At 34.6% G+C, this 20,321-nt stretch overlaps 1 protein-coding gene across 1 annotated transcript; it reads right to left on the reverse strand.

Moving 5' to 3' along the window:
* Window positions 1–4,368: 4,368 nt before the first annotated feature.
* Window positions 4,369–19,754, reverse strand: LOC140746199 (alpha-tocopherol transfer protein-like). The gene is made up of 6 exons (XM_073078246.1): window positions 19,470–19,754; window positions 13,949–14,102; window positions 10,079–10,196; window positions 8,583–8,717; window positions 7,092–7,305; window positions 4,369–5,232 (listed from the first exon to the last, which is right to left on the reverse strand). Exons 1-6 carry the CDS (start codon window positions 19,630–19,632, stop codon window positions 5,078–5,080), a joined length of 939 nt encoding a protein of 312 aa, XP_072934347.1. The 5' UTR covers window positions 19,633–19,754; the 3' UTR covers window positions 4,369–5,077.
* Between the last annotated feature and the right edge of the window lie 567 nt (window positions 19,755–20,321).

Genomic DNA, 20,321 nt, shown 5'->3' on the forward strand with positions numbered 1-20,321 from the left:
ACAGAAACCTAAATTTATCATTTAAATATCTGTCTGGCCGGGGATCGAACCCAGGAGCCGTGACCGCTCCGCCACGCGGGTCATCTTTTACCTATCCACCATTTAATTATCCAACTTGAAAATCTGGACCAGGGTTGTTGCTGATGCAGGTTTTTACTAGATCAGCTGATGCTGATGCTGATGCTGATTTTTTCAGATTAATATCAGCTGATGCTGATGCTGATGCTGATATTTAAAAATACTAAATAATAAATATATTTTGTACTGAGGTATTTGTACGTCCCTTACGAGAATAGTCTTTTTTAACCAACTTCACAAAATGAGGAGGTTTCTCAATTCTACCATATGTCTTTTTTATGTTTGTTCGCGGATAACTTCGTCGTTTATGAACCGAACTGGATGATTTTTATTTTGTTGGAAAAAAAGATATTTCCAAAGTAGTTCCATTATAAGAAAATAAGGGTCTGATCACCAGAGAAATCTAGGGGAACTTTCAAAAATCGTAAGGGCGACTAGTGCATTTGTAAGATTTTTAGTATATCATCACTAAAAATGGTGAAAAAAAAATACAATCGACTTCCATGTCACTACAAAGCAAAAATCAACTGAAACAAATTTTGGCTCAGCACATATCTCCGAAGCCGGCGCTCATATTGAACACGCTGTTTACGCCGTTATCCAACGAAATATATTTAGCACCGACTTCAGAACCATGTACCAAACCAACATCCACTTCAGCTACCCTCCACTCTGCAGGCCAGTGACACAGAAGTCGGCATTTATTTGTTATTTTTTTTACAAATACTACACTGTGTCGTATATTTGTTCAATAACGAAATATTTGGTCATATTGCACTTTTCACTGGATGTGGCATTATGAATTGAATTGCCTTCTGGAAAGATGTCCGGACAACACTGATAGGGCCCGGTTATTAGCTGTTGCCCAAAGCGATTCAGGGCATTGGTTACACGCTCTCCCATCCAACAATATTGGCACCGTGCTGGATCCTATAACTTTGCGTATTTCCATAGGTGCTAGGATTTGCTAGTCTCATTTTTGCCCGTGTGGGCAGGAGGTGGACACGTTGGGTCGGCATGGCTTGTCCTGTACCAGGAGTGCCGGCAGGTTGTATCGTCACGGGACTCTGAACAGTTTGATTCGTCGGGCACTTGCTACCGTCTCTATACCTGCGACGTTAGAACCTCCAGGCCTTTTTAGAGACGATGGCAAGAGACCCGATGGAATCACTCTAGTTCCATGGAGTCTCGGACGACCCCTGGTATGGGACGCGACGTGCGTAGACACCTTGGCCCCATCGCACGTAAGCAATACGTCTGTGTGTGCGGGGGCCGCAGCCGACCATGCCCAGACTCTCAAGCGCCGTAAATATAATAATTTATTAGACAATTATTTGTTTGCGGCGCTTGCAATAGAGACAATGGGTCCATGGTCATCTGACATGAAAAAATTCATGTCAGATATGTCGGCCAAGCTTGTAACTGCTTCCGGTGACCAAAAAGCTGGCGGCTTTTGCTCAAAGGCTAAGCCTGGCCGTTCAACAAGGAAACGCCGCCAGCGTTTTGGGAACCATGCCTCGCACGGCAATTTTAGATGGTTTATTTTATTTATGATTTTATCTTTTTTACTATTGAATACATAATTCTGTTATTGATTGATTGAACTATGATCGAAAGTTATTGATGTCTGACCAATTGTCAATATAATCGAATGATTGTTTGATGACAACTTGTGTTTATAAACTTCTGTGATTGGCTAAAACTCCACGTGATTTAAGCTCGGTCCCACCTTCAATGAACACGTTACATTTTCAATATCAGCATTAAATATCAGCATCTTTTGTTGCGGATGCGGATGCTGATGCTGATATTTAAAAGAAAGCTGATAATCAGCTGATGCTGATGCTGATGCTGATATTCGCAACAACCCTAATCTGGACGTAAAAGCATTAATAGGTAGATTTAGCCGTTTCTTAAATAAGCTCGTAAACGGCAAATAAGGGGAATGAAAGTAAAAAACAAACACGTGCATATTACAATGTGTTATTACGTAATACTTACGGGCCTGTTTTTCTTATATTAATAAAGATTTATTTAAGCATTTACGCCTAATTCTCTAGGTACCTATTATTATAACTTTCAGTTATTATTCATATTATTAACATAATTATAAACATTTTTAAGAATCATAATCGTGAAGTTTTGTTGTAATATTCAAAATATAATAATTATTGATTAGGCATCTTAAATTGTCCGAATGTAAAGTGTTAATAATACTGTAAATTAAATTTAATTAAATTTAAATGTATACAATTTTCCTATTCATTATAAATTCATTTTCCTATTATGTGCGTTATTCTATAAGGTCAGTTCTATCTAATCTCTAAGCTACTTCCGTTACTTAGAAAAAACAATTGTTTAATTAAATAATTATTCGGTTTCTTATCGCAGGATGACGTATTTGTTCGCCTTGACGTATGTGGATAACAATATGAGATAATGTCCGCCTCCCGAAAAGCGGAGTTATTTGACTGTAGATAATTTATTTCTGTGTATTATCCTGGCTTCACACAGCATTGTACTGAAGGATTTTTATTGTTTTTGTTCTAATACGCACAATCAGCAGAAAGCAAGTAATTAAGACGGCAAAAATTCCTTCGTTTGAAAACAATTGACTGTAGTTTTCAAAGGTAACTATTTTATTAGATAAATAAATAATAGTTTAAAAAAACTAAAAAAATACACTTTTTATAGAAAATCCAACTAAAAAATAGAAAATATTTTTTTTTTTAATTTGAATTAAGAATAGTGTAAATAAGATAAAAATATTTTTTATTGTAAAAAAAGCGTGGGGTGCATGGTGTCAATAGTTATAAATATTTTATTGATATATATTGAGTAGAAGGATTATCATTTTGATAATATCTTAAATAGCACCCCATATGCCTATGCCTTTACATTTGGCAGCAAGAAATGGGAACAATGAAATAGTGGAAATCTTGTTAAAGGAAGGTGCAGATGTTGAAGTGCTGAATGAATAAGGATGATGAGACACCGCTTCATGATGCTATTAACAACGGACGCGTCGAAGTTGAGGTCAGGTCAGGTCAGGTCAGGTCAGGTCAGGTCAAGTCAGGTCAGGTCAGGTCAAGTCAGGTCAGGTCAGGTCAGGTCAGGTCAGGTCAGGTCAGGTCAGGTCAGGTCAGGTCAGGTCAGGTCAGGTCAGGTCAGGTCAGGTCAGGTCAGGTCAGGTCAGGTCGCGTGATCGGCGCGCCTGGTAGATTCCTTTATTGGTCTTAACGCAGACCTTCCGGGTCTCAGGAAAACAAAAATCGCTGATCCTGATTATCCTAGTAAGGATAACGGGTCAGAATGTTTAAAATATTGAATTGTCATCGGTCCTTAATAAGTATGCCAAATTTCAAGTTAATCCGACGTTTTGAAGGGGGTTAAAATCATGTTTAAAGATTCCGTTACATACTAACATACCAACATACCAACATACATACGTCTGAAGCTAATAAAAGCGTATTAAAAATCGCGCCGTCTGTGGGCGTCCTTTAAAATAACTGCGTATGCACGAAGCGAGCGTTCGCTCTGGACTTGGACGCATCGCGTGCAATACGCGGCATGTACTGGCGGTAATTTATTTGGAGGAATAATGGATAAGCGGTTATTATACCTACTACGTACGTTTGAGCTGCGCGTTTAAAAACCCGTCACAAGCAAGCAGGCGGCGTTCATACTTTTTTAATACAAACAGGCGAGCGTGCAGCGGTGCCTGTTTCAGGGGACGCTCTTAAAACTCACAGAGCATTTTCACGTGCGTAGTTTATTAAAAATAAATTTATATTTAAAAAAAAGTTTTTTCAACTAAAATGAAAATAAAAAATTTATGGTATGAATAATAAATTAATATTTATAATTTCAACACTCTGTTACAATTTTTTTTATCTTTAAAGTAATGCCGCGGTGTACACACTTCGAAAATGTATAATTTAAGAAGAAAAAATGATAATATTATAGGTAAGTCTTTTTATAAAAGTAAATGTGTTAGCAATATTGTTGCATGAACTTTAAAAAAGCTGCATATCAAAGCTCAAAAAATTTATCAAAGAAATGTTGGGATAAATTAAAAACTGTTTATTTGACTTCAAATAATTATATTAATCTTTATCACAATGCACATAATGGTTGCACAATGTAGGTAAATTTGCGATCACAGTCAGTCAATTTTATTATCCGATCCGATAACAAATATCTATAAGATAGTTAAGTTAATTATGATCCCGATTTTTATTAATTTTCGACTTTAATCTTAGATAAGATACTGTAACGTTTCCCTATACATAATATACGTTTGGCTGTTATATTTAAATACATATATATGTATATATATACACAGATGGCGCCTTTTACCTGATAACCTTATTTACCCAATACATTTTATTAGCTACATTTAATATGTGTCCCACGCGACTAACAATCATGCAACGCCACTGCATCCTTAGGCTTCACCAGACTTGCTACTTTTAGTATCGGCGATCGTTGATTTACCGATTTTTCGGAAGCTAGATACATCGCACACATCGAGCAGACGCTTCGCGTCCTTAGGCCCTCTGCACACTTACTACTTTTTTATTTTTTTATTTACTCTTTATTGACCATGTTAAAAACAGTGTGGTGCAAAAGGCGGACTTAATGCTAAATAGCTAAATAGCTTTTAGTATCGATTGACAATTAAACGACCTTTCAGAAGTTTGATACAGCAATCAATTTCTACATCGCACACGTTCGACCAGACGCTTTGCATGCTAAGGTCTTCTTCAGACTTGCTACTTTTAATATCGGCGATAGTTAGATGCAACGATTACATGTTTGAGCGACAGATACAGTGACTTTTGGACACTTGATGCAGCAACCCAGTCCCTAAAATGAAGGTTTTCGATACCGCGACCAAACATAGCCCCCAAAATCTGAATACTATACCACGAGTCATAAGTAGTTAATCTGTTACAGTCAATTATAATACTAGAAAATTCCCTATTTCAATATTAATCTAGTCTACACTTAACACTCTGAAGCTACCCGGCATGCCCATATACTGTTCGTTGAATTTGTCAGATTGTCTGCACGACTCGTCTGTCTTCGCTTGGTTCATCTCTTCAATATATTTTACGAAGTTATTTGACGTTAGCTTGTCCATAACTTCATCTGAAATATAAGATTATTTATTATCTTTTCTAATTATAATATTGTATGAAATATGATTTTTTATTTTATTTTTTAGAGTAAAAAGTTGGTAGAACCAATACAGTTCGATCGGTGTGTCGTCAAACCTTTTGACGTGAAGGTTTTGGATGGAAGGGTGTGGATGTTGGCTGTCCTATAATTATAAGGCGACCATCATAATTCTTAGGAATGGCAAGGCATAATAATATGTAAACACTTTTAGTTAGAACTCCTTTTCTTTAAGAGTTGGTTACAGATGTCCATGGGCGATAGTAACCAGTTATTATCAGATGGACTGCATTGCCGTTTGCTACTTTAATCTTATCAAAAATATAGTTAAAAAAAACTAAAGCTTTTATAGAAATCAACCTAAAAAATATAAAATAATCTTAGAAAATGATTAATGAAAAATTGTATTAACAACAAAAAAAGATATATTTAATTGTAAAAAAAGCGTGGGGTGCACACTTTCGGTAGTTATAAATATTTTACTGACAGACATGAGCAGAAGGACCCAACACTTTGATATTTTCAAAAGCACCCCACGCTTTTGTTTACAATTAAATATATCTTCTTTTGTTTTTTATACAATTTATCATTAAATTTTTTCTAAGTTTATTTTATATTTTTTAGTTTGATTTCTATAAAAGCGTGTACTTTAGTTTTTTTATAACTTTAGGATGTATGTATGTTCATCTATTTCTACTGAAAAACGGAGTTACTAACTGACAAACATACAATACAAGTGAAGCTAATATAAAGCGTGTAAAAAAAAGATAAGACATTGTGTTAAGGTACTTTTATCAGAAAAATCTATTTCTATCTTGCATCGGGCAATACGTTTATGCACAGACACACGTTTCAACGAGGCGTTTCAACTTAATCCTAATCAGTAGCAATCCACGTAATATTTTTAATTATTTTAACGGTTAAGATGTTCTTAAGAGGCCGTGACCATTCCACGTCAGATTGTGGTATGGAGGCGTTCTAAGCGTGTCCTTGGGATGGCAACGCATTTGTGGTAGACCTCTAACAGGACTCTTATATTATGGGATTGATGAAATATGTCTTTGGGCAGCAGTAGCCACTTATCACTAGGTTGCCTGGATGCTTGATCTATATCATATTTTTTTTTCACAAAATGAATGAGATAGATTAATTTTATGCAAAAAAAGTGTGTGTGTGTCAGCTACGACGCACGATTGGAGTTTACTCCTTAGGAACGATAATTATGATATATATCGAATAGAAAAAAAGGGTAAATGAACGCATCTGCTAAAATGATAAGAGAAACAAACATATATCTGTAATTATTCGGATTATTTATGTTACTTCAATAATGCGTATTACATAAAGTATGTTACAAAATAATATAAATAATAATAATAATAAAAACATTAAAACTTGATGGTTAGGTTGCTGTTTATGTACGTTGTATATAGATGTATACAATAGACGCTACTATATGCATTTATTATACAGCATGCATACCCTGTACTCGGCAGCAGTATACAAGTTGTGGCAGAACTTCGTAATACGCAGGCGCGCAACACACACGTACAAACATACGCACACATTCAACTCTCAGACTGGAGGTAGTGAACTATACAGTGAGACTACGAAGTATCGCGCAAAGAGGAGACCCCGAGAATGAGATCCGCTGTGTAATGTATTCCATCTCATTCTTTTACACGTTCAATCCTACAGATATATATGTTTGTCTCTTTCTACGTTACGCCTCAACTTTTCGTGTTACACTTGATTTTACTCCTCATAAAATTTCCGTACCGGGCCTTATAACTCAAATCGTTTCTTAAGGAGTAAACTCCAAAAATACGTACCACGTAGTTTCCTTAGTGATTTTTCTTTCCCCCCATACTCTGATGGCATTATGTCTTTGGGTATGTATTGGTAAACGGTGCTTATATCCTTATGTACACAGATACGCTCCCCCAACTTAGTGGTAAGCACTTGTTTCAAAAGTGTAACCAACGTTTCAACAGCCTTCGACGTTGATATGAGGTGGATGCCTTTTATTCTCATGCCGAAACCTTCCTGTAATAAAATAATATGGATTAAAATATATATACGATCGAATTGAGAAACCTCCTCCTCTTTTGAAGTTAAAAATAAATTATTAATTTCGAATATGTGTGAGGTTATGGGGGTTCGACAAGAATCATGCATGGATGGTTCTGTACCATCAAATGTTTTTGGAGTTCTTTACCCAAAGGGTAAAATGGAACCCTATTTCTAAGCCTCCGCTGTCTGTACCTATGTCATGGGGCTCTTTCTATTGAACCATATTGTATTGAACAAATACTAAAATTAAAACAAAAAAAAGTCGGTGGTACGGAACTCTCTGTGTGCGAGTTCGACTCGCACCTGTCCAATTATTCATTTATTCTTAGGATTTGTTATCATAGAAGCTATCGAATTATATGCGTTGGCTGAATTTAAAGTATCTGCCTACGGTACAAGAGATAAACCGGAAAAAACGGAATAAACTGGTGCCTTCTATTGATAAATAAAGGTGGTTCCCTTTACTATTTACAGGTATATTACAGGTCAAGAAATAAGGCCCTGCAGCAGCGACAGCGGAGACTTAGTAATAGTAGACCGTTTTACGCTTTGCGTACGGGACCCTAAAAAGTATAAAAGTATAAATTGTTAATAATATAAAAAACTGATTCAACAAATTATTTGTACCGACACATCTGACCTTTTTGTTTTTGTAACAATGTTATGTGCAAAGTCAAAAGTCCATATAGATTATTTTGAATTATTATTTATCTCGTCTGTATTTAATTTACATTGCAAAAAATGTATGTGGTTGTTGCTAATTATGGACTTTTGTAATTCAAGCAGAGGTTCTAACTGAAGCCTCAGGCTAAGATGGTCGCCTCGTAAGCCAGTCGGGATTGTCAATTGACTTATCAATTGAATTGAATTGCCGGGATTGACGGTTTGGCAAAGGGAGATCTCCCGCCGGGCTAGGTGATCGGAACTTGTATATATGCCAGATATTTAGAAAACTTCGATAGCGTGATTCAGAATACTCGTGGCGCCATCTCTTGTCGAGTAGCGGGAGGTCGCCACAACGGCTTAGGCATCTACTATACGAGCGACAGTCCTCACCAGCGAACGTGTTTTATCATTGGTCGCAACAGGCGATAATAGTCGTCAGCGACTACCGGCAACTGTTGCCGCTTGTTAGCGACAGTCGTGGAGCAGTAGACAGTACGCTGTCGGTCGTATGTAATAGCCCTTAACATACCCTCCGAAGCACAGAAGTGCAGAAAATTTAACCAAATAAAAATAACGTAACTCACTGTTATTATTGACACGATTTGACGTGTTTCAACCAAATTCAGTGCCTTAACCACTTCAAATAAATTAGCGTCAGTATAGTCCATAATAATCATAAGCCCGTCACTGCAGTCATATGCTAATAGGTATTCACATATCTGAAACATTAAGAAAGACATCGTTAGTAGCCTCTTAAATCCTCATTAATGGCATCGATTCAAATTAAAAATACTAAATAATCGTCAAGTATTCCATGCTAATGAAGCCAACAAAGGTTTCATTGACATATGTATTTAATAATTACATTGAAACATTTTTTAATGAGATCAGAATAGCAATATGCAGAATTGCAGCCCACCTGATAGTAAGTGATCACTGCCGTCCATGGGCATCAAGCAACTCCATACAAAACAGGACTTCTACCTGAAGTCGAACATAGTACCCTTAGTATGAGTTTTTACGTTTGCTCGAAAACATTCAACGTTGACGAATTCCCCTATACAACGCCCCCGTAGACCGTATCGGAACTAAATTCCGTAGTATAAGTTTCAAAAACAGAAAATTAAATTAAAAATGTAAAAATAAGTATATATTGTAAATATTAATATTTCTAAAATTAAATGTTGTTACACTTGACTATTCAGGTGTTTAAAACTCTTAATGCGAAATTTTAGTTCCGATACGGTCCACTGCGCCCTGTATGAACGAATTCCTGAACGTTGAACGTTTTCAAGCAAACCTAAAAACTCATACTAACGCTGTTTGTCCACCGCAACCGTCACCGAGCCGATACCGATACTTAATGACGGCGCCGAAGTAGCGTACATACATTTACTATAGTCGCTTGTCCACCGCACATCCGTCACCCGAGCACCGTCATCCCGGCCGCCGATATTTCGAGTAGATCGGCGTGACCGCTAGATCGGCACCGAGATTTTGACGGGCCAATGTGCCGGCAATATAAAACACATTGAAACTTGTCCATACACTGCCGTCACACGCGTGACAGTATGAACAACATAAACCGCCGATATCGGTCGCGATGGGCAAACTACGAGTATCGCCGTCACGACATATTAAAATCGGCCCCAAAATAATCTCGTTCTCGGTATCGGCTTGGTGACAGTGCGGTGGACAAACGACCTAAGGGTACAGATGCGTTGCTACACAGGACTAAGATGCTCGCCTCACATACTATCAGCATCTAGACCTTGCAACGCTCTAGAAATAGGTCTGGAGTGCTAGTTTAAACACATTGGTTTTAAGACTATTCAAAATGGAGCTTTTTAAATTTAAAATAATTGGCCAAGTGCGACTCGAAGTCACACAACGATGGCTCCATAGTACTCAAGATAGCTATTTGAAATAAAATCCTGTGACAGACGGACACAAACGGACATACAGTGGAGGCTTACTAATAGGGTTCCGATTTTACTCTTGGGTACGGAAACCTAAAAAGTGGGTTTTTAATGAAAATAAAATATTTTCAAGGGTAGTTTCAAACGTATTCGTAACTCACCAATATGATATATTTGTAGTAATTTGAAAATTGTTCCGATGTAAATGATTTTCCAATATTCTTCAATATATACACCCTGTGGTTGGAGTCTGTTTGTTTCGGTAAAATAACATTTAATCTGAAAACAAATATACTATGGTTTAGCATTTGAATTGTAAAATATATTGTATGACGAAACTCGATAATATGTATTCTATTCCTCGACGTAGAGAGTAATAGATACATGGCACTAGAATCCATAATTTAACAGGCATAAAGAATTATATAGGTAGACTCCCCGCCAAACTTCTAGTCCGCTCTGAATATAGAAGTGAGTCGCTTCGCAACAGCAAATTAGATATTAGCTGGACGAAAACAGCGCGGGACCTTCCGGCACCCTCCACTGCTCTCGCCCACGGGTACATAGCAGCGTTAGTGTGCCTTTACTATTGCTATGGGGTATATGCTTGTAGTTGTGTTCGAGCGGATTGGCTTTCTAGCTCCACCTGCACGCAACAAGTCACGAGTCTCCTCTAAGAGTAAGAGGTATTTAGGACATGGCCAACATTTTTAAAACTCTCAGGCCTTCAGGTTCCCTCACAATGTTTTCTGTCACCTGTTAATTAATTTCTTAAACGGACATAACTTTTAAAATTCAGAGGAGCTTGCTTTATGTTTGAACTTCAGACACCCAAAACGAGAGGCCTTGTTTCTGACCGCTAAGGTATCTCTGCTATATTGTTAAGGATTCAGACGAAGTCGCGATATATAAGCTAGCTATAAATGTTGATTAATTGCACCTACGCCGTAAATTACAGCTTGCAAGTTGGAAGTAAACGTGTTCACCTCTACATTCAACATTGGCAATTATGTAGGTTGAGGTCAAATTATACTTTATTTTGTAGGTATAAAACAAAATATATTTGTATGTGTTTTGTTGGTTTAATTTATAACTAGCTGTGCCCCGCGGTTTCACCCGCGTTAAAACAACACAACCAACACACAACCGCGTTGAAACAGGGGCACAGCTAGTTCTAAAATATAAGTGGCCTAAGTTACTCCTTATTACATCAGCTACCTGCCAATAAAAGTCCCGTTAAAATTGGTCCAGCCATTTCAGAGATTAGCCAGAACAAAAATACAGACAGACAAACAAAACTTGTAAAAAATGTTATTTTGGTATATGTACCGTATATATATTCGTCTATTTCATTATTCAATTGGACCCTTCAATTTTATTTATATGTATAGATTAATTTCTAAAATAATTAATTAATTTCTTATAAGTGACATATCCCATAGCTTAATAATACAGGGTGTAATTTTTTCTAAATGAACTCGTTCGATCCCGTTTAGGGAAGTTTTATTTCTTTTAAAGCCTTAAGAGGAAATGTAAGATGTAAGAGACGCTGTAAGAGGAAATTTGTAAAAGTTGAACGTTTTCGAGCAAACGTAAAAACTCGTACTAAGAGTACTGATTGATTGATTGTTCGAAGAGATTAAATGTATAAGTAAATAATTTAGACATTTGAATGTTGTTTTGTCATATGTTATCTTATATTTTGTAATAAACATCTTTATATTACGTTATTACATGAAAAACTTTGATAATTATTGCGATGAATAATGATGTGTCTAATTAAAGGTTATTTTAATAAAAAAATATTGAGGTATTATGTAATGTTGGATTCCGATGGTCAATGTATACAGTATTATACATTGATTATTCAAAGAGATTATAATAATTTACACATTTAAATGTGGTTTTGTTAAACAAATGTTATCAAATATTGTGTAATAAACATCTTTATATTACGTTATTCCATATGAAAGACTTTGCTAAATTATTGCAGTGAATAATGATGTGTCTAATTGAATGTTGTTTTAATAAAATTTTATTGAGGTATTATGTAATTCTGGCTTCAGACGGGCAGTGATATTACAGACGAACTAGGGACATCGTGGAGCTCCGTAACCATAATGATCGGATACCGAAATAAAAATATATCGAATTGTATATTTTCGAAGGTGGTAGAACCCTTTGTGGTTCAACTCTGGCGGCAACACCACCACAACTATTTCTGCCACATAACAGGAGTGTTAAACGCTGCTGTGTTCGGGTTTTAAGGGTGTGGTAAGAGAGACATTGTAATTACTTTTCCTAAGCGTTCCATCGCCGTAGTTCCATCTGTGACTGATCTCAGGTAGGAATATTTAATCCTATCTGGGGGTGATTACAGATGTCCATGGGCGGCAGTAGCCATTTACCATCAGGTGGACTGCATGCTCATCTGCTACTCGTATATTATAAAAAATAATATCCGAAACTGTAACTGAATCCGATATATGAGTTTCGGATAAGGGTGGAGTCAAAATGACAAATTATGAAAAGGTTTCATCCGAAGAATCCGATGCAGCAGTACAGATAGTCTACACATAAAATCTGATCATTATCTTAATATTTATAATAATTGTTATTAATGTATTTTTTCACTTTTAAAACTTAAGATCTCTATAAAAAAATATCCGGAAATAGCAGATAATCCGAAATAATTCCATACCCATTACGAAATTAATCCTAAAATAGGGTATAAGACAAAAAATTTATAGTAATTATAGGATTAATCCTATAATTACTATACATTTTTTGTTAATTATAGGATAGGATAGGATTTTTGTTAATTATAATCCTATAATTAACAAAAAATGTATAGTAATTATAGGATTAATCCTATAATTACTATACATTTTTTGTTAATTATAGGATAGGATAGGATTTTTGTTAATTATAATCCTATAATTAACAAAAAATGTATAGTAATTATAGGATTAATCCTATAATTACTATACATTTTTTGTTAATTATAGGATAGGATAGGATTTTTGTTAATTATAATCCTATAATTAACAAAAAATGTATAGTAATTATAGGATTAATCCTATAATTACTATACATTTTTTGTTAATTATAGGATAGGATAGGATTTTTGTTAATTATAATCCTATAATTAACAAAAAATGTATAGTAATTATAGGATTAATCCTATAATTACTATACATTTTTTGTCTACTACTATTTTTGTACAATTTTTTTGCTACGGAGTTTCTTTCACCGCTTCTTCCCCATAACGAAATATCTTGCGAAGTGGTCGTAGATATATTATTGAAGTTCAAAAAGAGTTCTGCAAGGAATCTACTTTGAGTACAATAGTTTTTAATTCATTCGCCTTGGTGCGGTCCGTGGCAGTCCGTCGCGATTCGCCATCCGTCAAATAAATCCGTAGATTCACTGACCGTGTTAATCCGTCATAACAAGTTTTTATTATAATAAGTTTTTATTGATATTTTTGTGCACTTAAAATTCATTGTAAGTAACACATTAGCACATTATGGTAATTAGTGTGGTTTAATTATTTTAAATAATTAGAATGAAATATTACAAATATGACCTACTGCAGTGGTTTTTGTTTCCTTAAATTTAAGATAAAGGATTTTACATAACTACTTATTACCTAACTCTGATGTAAGCGAGTGTATTTAACTAAGTCAAATTATTTTCGCCGTAAACAGGTTCGTTCTTTCAAATTTATTTGTGCTATTATAGCACAAATAAATTTGATTTGAGTTGAATTCAGGTAAAAAATATCAATATTGTTCATACTCCAAGTTGTAGCTAAGGACGTGCAAGATGAGGAATGAACTTCCTCCTGAGGTATTCCCGGAGCGCTATGATATGGGGCTCTTCAAAAAATGTGTAAAAATAGCTCTCCTCCAAAGCCGGCATTGGCGACTCCTCTGGCGTTGCAAATGTCCATAGGCGACGCTGACTGCTTTCCATTAGGTAGCCGGTCTGCCTCATCGTTTAGGTATAAATATATAAAGAAAACTCACAACTCATCCATATTGCCAAAATTATTCTTCGTCAAGTTTTCTCCAAAGAAATCTGGCATGATTGTCCTGAAGGTGCATATCTTGTCCAACTTGTTTTTTGCCCGCTCTATGGATCCCTTGTTCGTCATTATCATATTCTCTAAATAGCTTCTTGCTGTAATAAAAAATGTAAAATTACATGAAAGTCTGGCAGAATTATATTATGGTTCGCCTTCGGAGGCATAAACGCTACATCATCATCAACCTATTACTGTCCTACTGCTGGGCACGGGTCTCCTCTCAAAATGAAAACGATTAGGCCATAGTTCACCGCGCTGGCCAAGTGCGAATTGATAAACTGCACATACTTTTAAAAACTTTTTTCTAGATTTCTCAGGTTTCTTCAGGTTTCTGCAGGTTTCACGATGTTTTCTATCACCATTTAAGCAAATGATAATTATTTTTTAATACGCACATAACTTTGAAAAAATCAGAGGTGCGTGACTGGGATTTGAACCTCCGACCCCTCGACTAAGAGCCCGGGTTTAATAACCACTAGGCTATCACTACTTTTTTCAACGCCACACTTATTGCTAACTGTAACAACAGTTAAGCGCTGCTGTGTTCTAGTTTCAAGGGTATGTTAAGGAAGATATCAACTCTATTAAGATTAAAGTTTAAAAGTAAATTAAAATACACTTCTTCGGTGCATTATCCTTAAATCTAAGAAATACAAATCCAACGTTTATTTGCATAAATTATGAATATGTTACTAATTATTATAATTTATCGTTTGCTTTTAAAGTCTAGGTAAACGTTGTTAGGAAACCTACATGCAAGTATTACAAAAAATCTCAATACAAGAGTACAAGCATACAAGAGTATTGAAAAAAATCTCAAGGGTAGTGAAGTCTACAAATCGTCATTTTGTCAGTATGGTGCAATATGATCTGAACTGATCTGATAGTTGTATAGTAAGAAGTAGTAGTACACTGTATGGAAGATAAGTGGGAAATACTTATTCGAGGCGTTCCAACTTATTCCTCAGGAGTCACACATCTGTGGCTGCCCTCAAATATTTTCGGGGATTACAGATATCTATGCGCGACACTAGCCACTTACAATCAGTACCCTTACCATAAGGTTTCAAAACATCCCACAATTTTACGTTACGTTTACTCAATCCATTATTCTGTTACGTTTGCTACAGTAGACTAAGTAAACGTAACAATAAATAAGTGCTCAAGTCTTTTTGTTTACCTCATATGTTTGCAAAACATAAAGCGCCATTATGTCACTTTAGACATTTAATGTTATGTTACTGACACTATAGTTCTGATACAATCCGCTAGGCGCCCTGATTGGAAATTGTATGGGCAAATACGTAAACCAATACCAAAACAGTCAGATTTGTCAAAACGTAAAAACTCATGGTAAGGGTACAGGTGGACTGCATGCTCGTTAGCTACTTATTTTATAACAAAAATGAGGAGCGTCAAAATAATAATTGACTTTTACCAAAATGGGGGTTGATAGGAATAACATATCTTTGACAAGGTTATATGAATACTCGGTTTGTCATGAAACTTTCCGTCAATTTTAAAGGTAGTGTTAATTTATGATACACGTGCTTACTAAACAAAACTGAGTTGACCTTGATTTTCAATACTAATGTTATTATTTTTATTTATTGCCAGGTTATTATTTATGAACGCGATGTACTAAATCTGAGTACATGAGTATCTAAATATTTTCATTAACAAATTTCGTAACTTCAGACAATATTAGAAGGCGAATTATTCTTAGAAGATTAATTTTAAGCTTAGGTAATTAAAATATTTCAATTACTTTTGGGAAAAAATACGTAATTCTAAAATTATTGTTTTGGTTTCCAGTAATAGAGTGTCGGTCAACATGACGCTTTGATACGAACGGACTCGGGTTCGATCTCTTGCCAAACTTAATTTTGATTACTTACTATTCTGGGTGTATTAACTATTTAACTTTTAACGATGAAATTACACAAATGTAGAGTGTATTTGGAAAGGTATTTTTATGATATTTTTCCTACAGTACATTATTATAGCAGTGATAGCTAGAGGTTAAGAAACGCGGCCTCGTAATCGAGGTGTCCGAGGTTCAAATCCCAGGCACGCCTCTAATTTTTCCACCTGTAATTTTTCAAAGTTATGTGCGTATTAGTTAATTATCACTAGCTTAAACGGTGAAGTGAGGAACGAGGAAAACATCGTGAGAAAACCTGCATACCTGAGAAATCTTTAAAAAAAAAAGTTTTCAAAGGTATGTGAAGTCTACCAATTCGAACTTGGCCAGCGCGGTGGACTATGGCCTAATCCTTTTCATTCTGAGAGGAGACCCGTGCCCAGCAGTGACAGGAATGGGTTGATGATGATTTTATTATATTACTTGCAGTAACATTGCATAATTCAAGGGTCATTACCTTCGATACTAATGAATGATGACACATCGTCAGCCGATTACCTTGACTTCAACTTCGAAAAATTAAACCTTACACATCCTTGAGAATATATTCTATAAAGTTCTCAGGCTTAAAAGCTCCCACGTCATGTTTTTTCTTTACGGATATTTTTGTTAATTCATAAGATGATAAACAAAAAATATGCCTATACGGAGATAAAAAAACCATTACCTCATAACCGGTACCTCCATTTTAGGCACATTGAGCGCTCTGGGCTCGGAGATTTAGCTTATTTAAAATTTATTTAGAGAAGAAAAGCAATAAGACAATGAATGTAACACATATAATATGCATAATATGTGTTACATTAATTATAGAAAATAATTTATTTCTTCGCTACTTTTTTACTGAAAATTTAACTATTTATTTCAACTTTAATATCAAATATGAGTATGATTGTTGATAGAAAAATTGTTAGATATAGCTTTTGAATGTGGCTTAGTCACACCTATTGCTTTATATATTGGGCGTCTTCAAATTACGCGAAAATTTCAAAAGACACGAAAAATAGATATGTAAGATTTATAGACTGTTTTTGAATTATGAAACTTAAAAAATAATCTATTAACATTGAGAACAAAATGTTTTTTTTCGGTTCTGATTTCGGGAATCTCCAGTTTAGAATTTATTTGCATTACAGTCGAATTTTGAAACTAGTGATATTAATAATTGCTTTGGCAAAAATATGTTAGCTAAAGTGGGGAGAAAGTAGAAAGTTTGAGTCTAGACAAATTATAGATAGTGTGCTTTTTCGATGTGCCTTTCACGCCTTTTAATTTAGATACGGCTGTTTTACCCTTCGGTAAAACGGAAGGATTACAACACTTTTAAAACATAAGCTTACTTTACTGTCAATAAAATTATTAAAAAATATTTTGTTAGATATTATGTATGATATACGAGTATACCATATTGTCTATGTTTCCATTTAAATCTACAGACTTTAATCGCGTCTGACAGTTGATTATTTAAACTGGCATAGCTATGTACAGTAACTATACTATTGCCATTTCTTTATCTCGATGACAGATTGACGCCCATGTAATTTTGTGTTGTTTACCTTAAAAAGTCACACAGATAATACTGTACTTCATGGACAGGTAGTAATGTGCTACACATGATGATTACTATAGGAGCTATAACGATAAACGTAACACGATAACATACCCGTCTTTTTTTACAAAATGTAAGAAACTAAACTACTGCCGGATACTTTTGCACAAATTTATTTACTATCTATATATTATATTACATATACTTATAACATTATATTTCATTACAAGATGTTACACGTATACATTTTTGATTGATGATGCCTACTTCTTTAATATTTTCGAAGCTGTTGTAAAATAAGTAGGTATAGGTAGGAACTCGACAATGAAATGAAATGATTATTACGACAGATAATATTTATTTATTCATTTCAATCAAAATTTGATAAATCGTCACTGTCACATAATCATCACTGCTTATTTAGTCACAACACTACAAAGAACTGTAATCGAGATAATAAAGAAATCGACATAATAGTATAATCATTATACCTACTTAAATCATTTTACAAATTTTTATTGACAATACTAAGGACCCATTTATAAGATGGCAATTTTTGGAAAAACGAGTACTACGAGTATTACTAAATCAATAACTCGATGTAAAACTAATTTAAGTGCACTGATTAAATTTTATGGTTTGTATACAACTGTTTGCACGTGGATATTAAATAATTATAAATCTTTAATTGTAGACCTTGACAAGAAATAATTGCAAGTGTCTTTTGTTTACAAGTTTTACGTCAATTAGGAAATAATTGCTTTCAATTTTTTATTTGACTTAACACAGGCATGTAACGTTTTTAATAAATAAACGCTTTCTACACTCACAGTCCCACACTAGGATTCCCTGTGTCGTGGGTGCCATGGACAAATACACAAACACCCAGACCCAGAAACAGAAATCTAAATTCATCATTTAGATATCCGTCTGGCCGGGGATCGAACCCGGGACCCTTTGCGCGTCAGACCGGTATGGTGGCCGTTCCGCCACGCGGGTCGTTTCCTTAAATTATTGGTAAGTTACTTCGTGTTTTTCATGTTTATGTTGGCGATTTTATTCAAGTTTTCATTCAACGTTTTTGAATTTGTTATATGTGTTGTGTTATCATCTTAATATGTGTCTTTAAAGCAGTAAGTGTCAACACACCCTCAAAAAAAAGGGAAATTTAAATAAACACACGTATTGCAGAAAATTATTAAATGCACTTATTACAGTGAAGGTTATTTTGAATGGAAAGTACCCCAGTAGAGCAAGAATGTGACAAGTGGTTACGAGGATATTAGTCATTTTTTCTTTTAAAATAATTTTATGCAATAGGAAAAAACTTCCAAGTAAATGGGCACTTAATATGAACTTGCGTTACAACTAGAATGTGAGATGTTGTACAGATAAAATAGTTTTATTATTATTATTTATAAAACAGGTTTTGCTTCAATGCCAAGAATATCTATTGGGGTTCGAGGTTAACAACTCCTAAAGGCAAAGAATTATTCCATGCCTTGAAAGACTTGAAATGTGAAGTTATATCAACAGGACAACCCACATACTGGCCAACTGATCCTAATAAAGTTCCTGACCTGATAGATTTCTTTATATATAAAAAAATATCAGGAAGAACAAAGAAAAACAAAGAAATATTGCTTTATACTGTTTTATCCTTGTCTATAAATATATTGTATTTTATTGTTTAAGTACATTTTCCTTATGAACGCTCCTTATTAATAATGAATTTATAAAATGTTTGCCTACCTATGATTGAGATTTAAATTTTTGGTGTACAAAACATTGGACGGATTGATTATTGCCTAGTAAGCTGAATATCTTAAATAAACAACAGTCATACAGACAAATATATTGGTTCGATAACGATATTAAATTAATATGCATTTCGATTAAATGTATTTATTTAGATTTTAATTATAATATTTTTCGATATAATAATGTTAACTTTTTTATAAAATGTTATTAAAAACAAAAATAACTTACGAAATTCCTTCTTCATGAAATGTCTCTGTTTTTTGATCCATAGGTCCAAGATATCAATGGCGCGGTCCATATCCCCGGGCTTCTCAAAATTGTACTGTTTCCTAATATTTTGTAACATATTTGGGTTAAACTCTAACAAATCATTTTCTGGTATATGCTCCATGTTAGCACGTATAGATCACTAAATAAATTTTTATTAAAATGTTTTTGATACAGACGCTTTAAACGGACCGGTTTTTTCGAAGCTCACAATGGAACTGCCTTAAGCGAACACCGAACGGTCGAATAAATTAGTTTCGAGTTACCGATTAAACCTGACTGAATGAGTGACTTAAGATACTTCTCTTTTTACTTATGTTAAGCAAAAAATATATTTTATTACACGTTCATGTTCATATACTTCAATATAAAAATTAAAATAAGTCGAAATAAAAGTCGATGTTCATCATTTAACGAGCTTTTGCCCGCGGCTTCGCTCGCGTTACGAAGTAATATTTTCATCCCCTATTTTATCCTCTTGGGGGTAGAATTGATCAAAATCCTTTCTTAGCGGATGCCTACCCCTAGTTATGAACATCTACCTGCATGCCAAATTTCAGCCCGATCCTTCCAGTGGTTTGGGCTGTGCGTTGATAGATCACTATGTCAGTCAGTCACCTTTGAGTAATATATATTTAGATGATCATATTCATTATTTTATTTTTACAACACGCATATCAGTCATATGCCTGTCCAGTTACTAACAGAATGTTATAATTTTCAACTAAATAAAAATAACTTTTTTCCGATTATGTGACCCTCTGCATTTTTATTATATGTAGGTAAACAAATTATTTTATTAATATAAAAGAG

Source organism: Epargyreus clarus, unplaced genomic scaffold (assembly GCF_041222505.1).
Source record: "Epargyreus clarus isolate Ecla_fem2 unplaced genomic scaffold, WU_Ecla_fem_2.2 ptg000012l, whole genome shotgun sequence".
Taxonomy (NCBI): Eukaryota; Metazoa; Arthropoda; class Insecta; order Lepidoptera; family Hesperiidae; genus Epargyreus; species Epargyreus clarus.

Bases quoted from the DNA above. Each gene is read 5' to 3' on its own strand.
- LOC140746199 (XM_073078246.1), bottom strand. From the start codon at position 19,632: ATGGAGCATATACCAGAAAATGATTTGTTAGAGTTTAACCCAAATATG. The intron at 14,103-19,469 runs GTAAGTTATTTT...TTTTTATTACAG, and splicing joins TTTCATGAAGAAGGAATTTC to CAAGAAGCTATTTAGAGAAT. The intron at 7,306-8,582 runs GTGAGTTACGTT...ATTTTATTACAG, and splicing joins AAATCGTGTCAATAATAACA to GAAGGTTTCGGCATGAGAAT.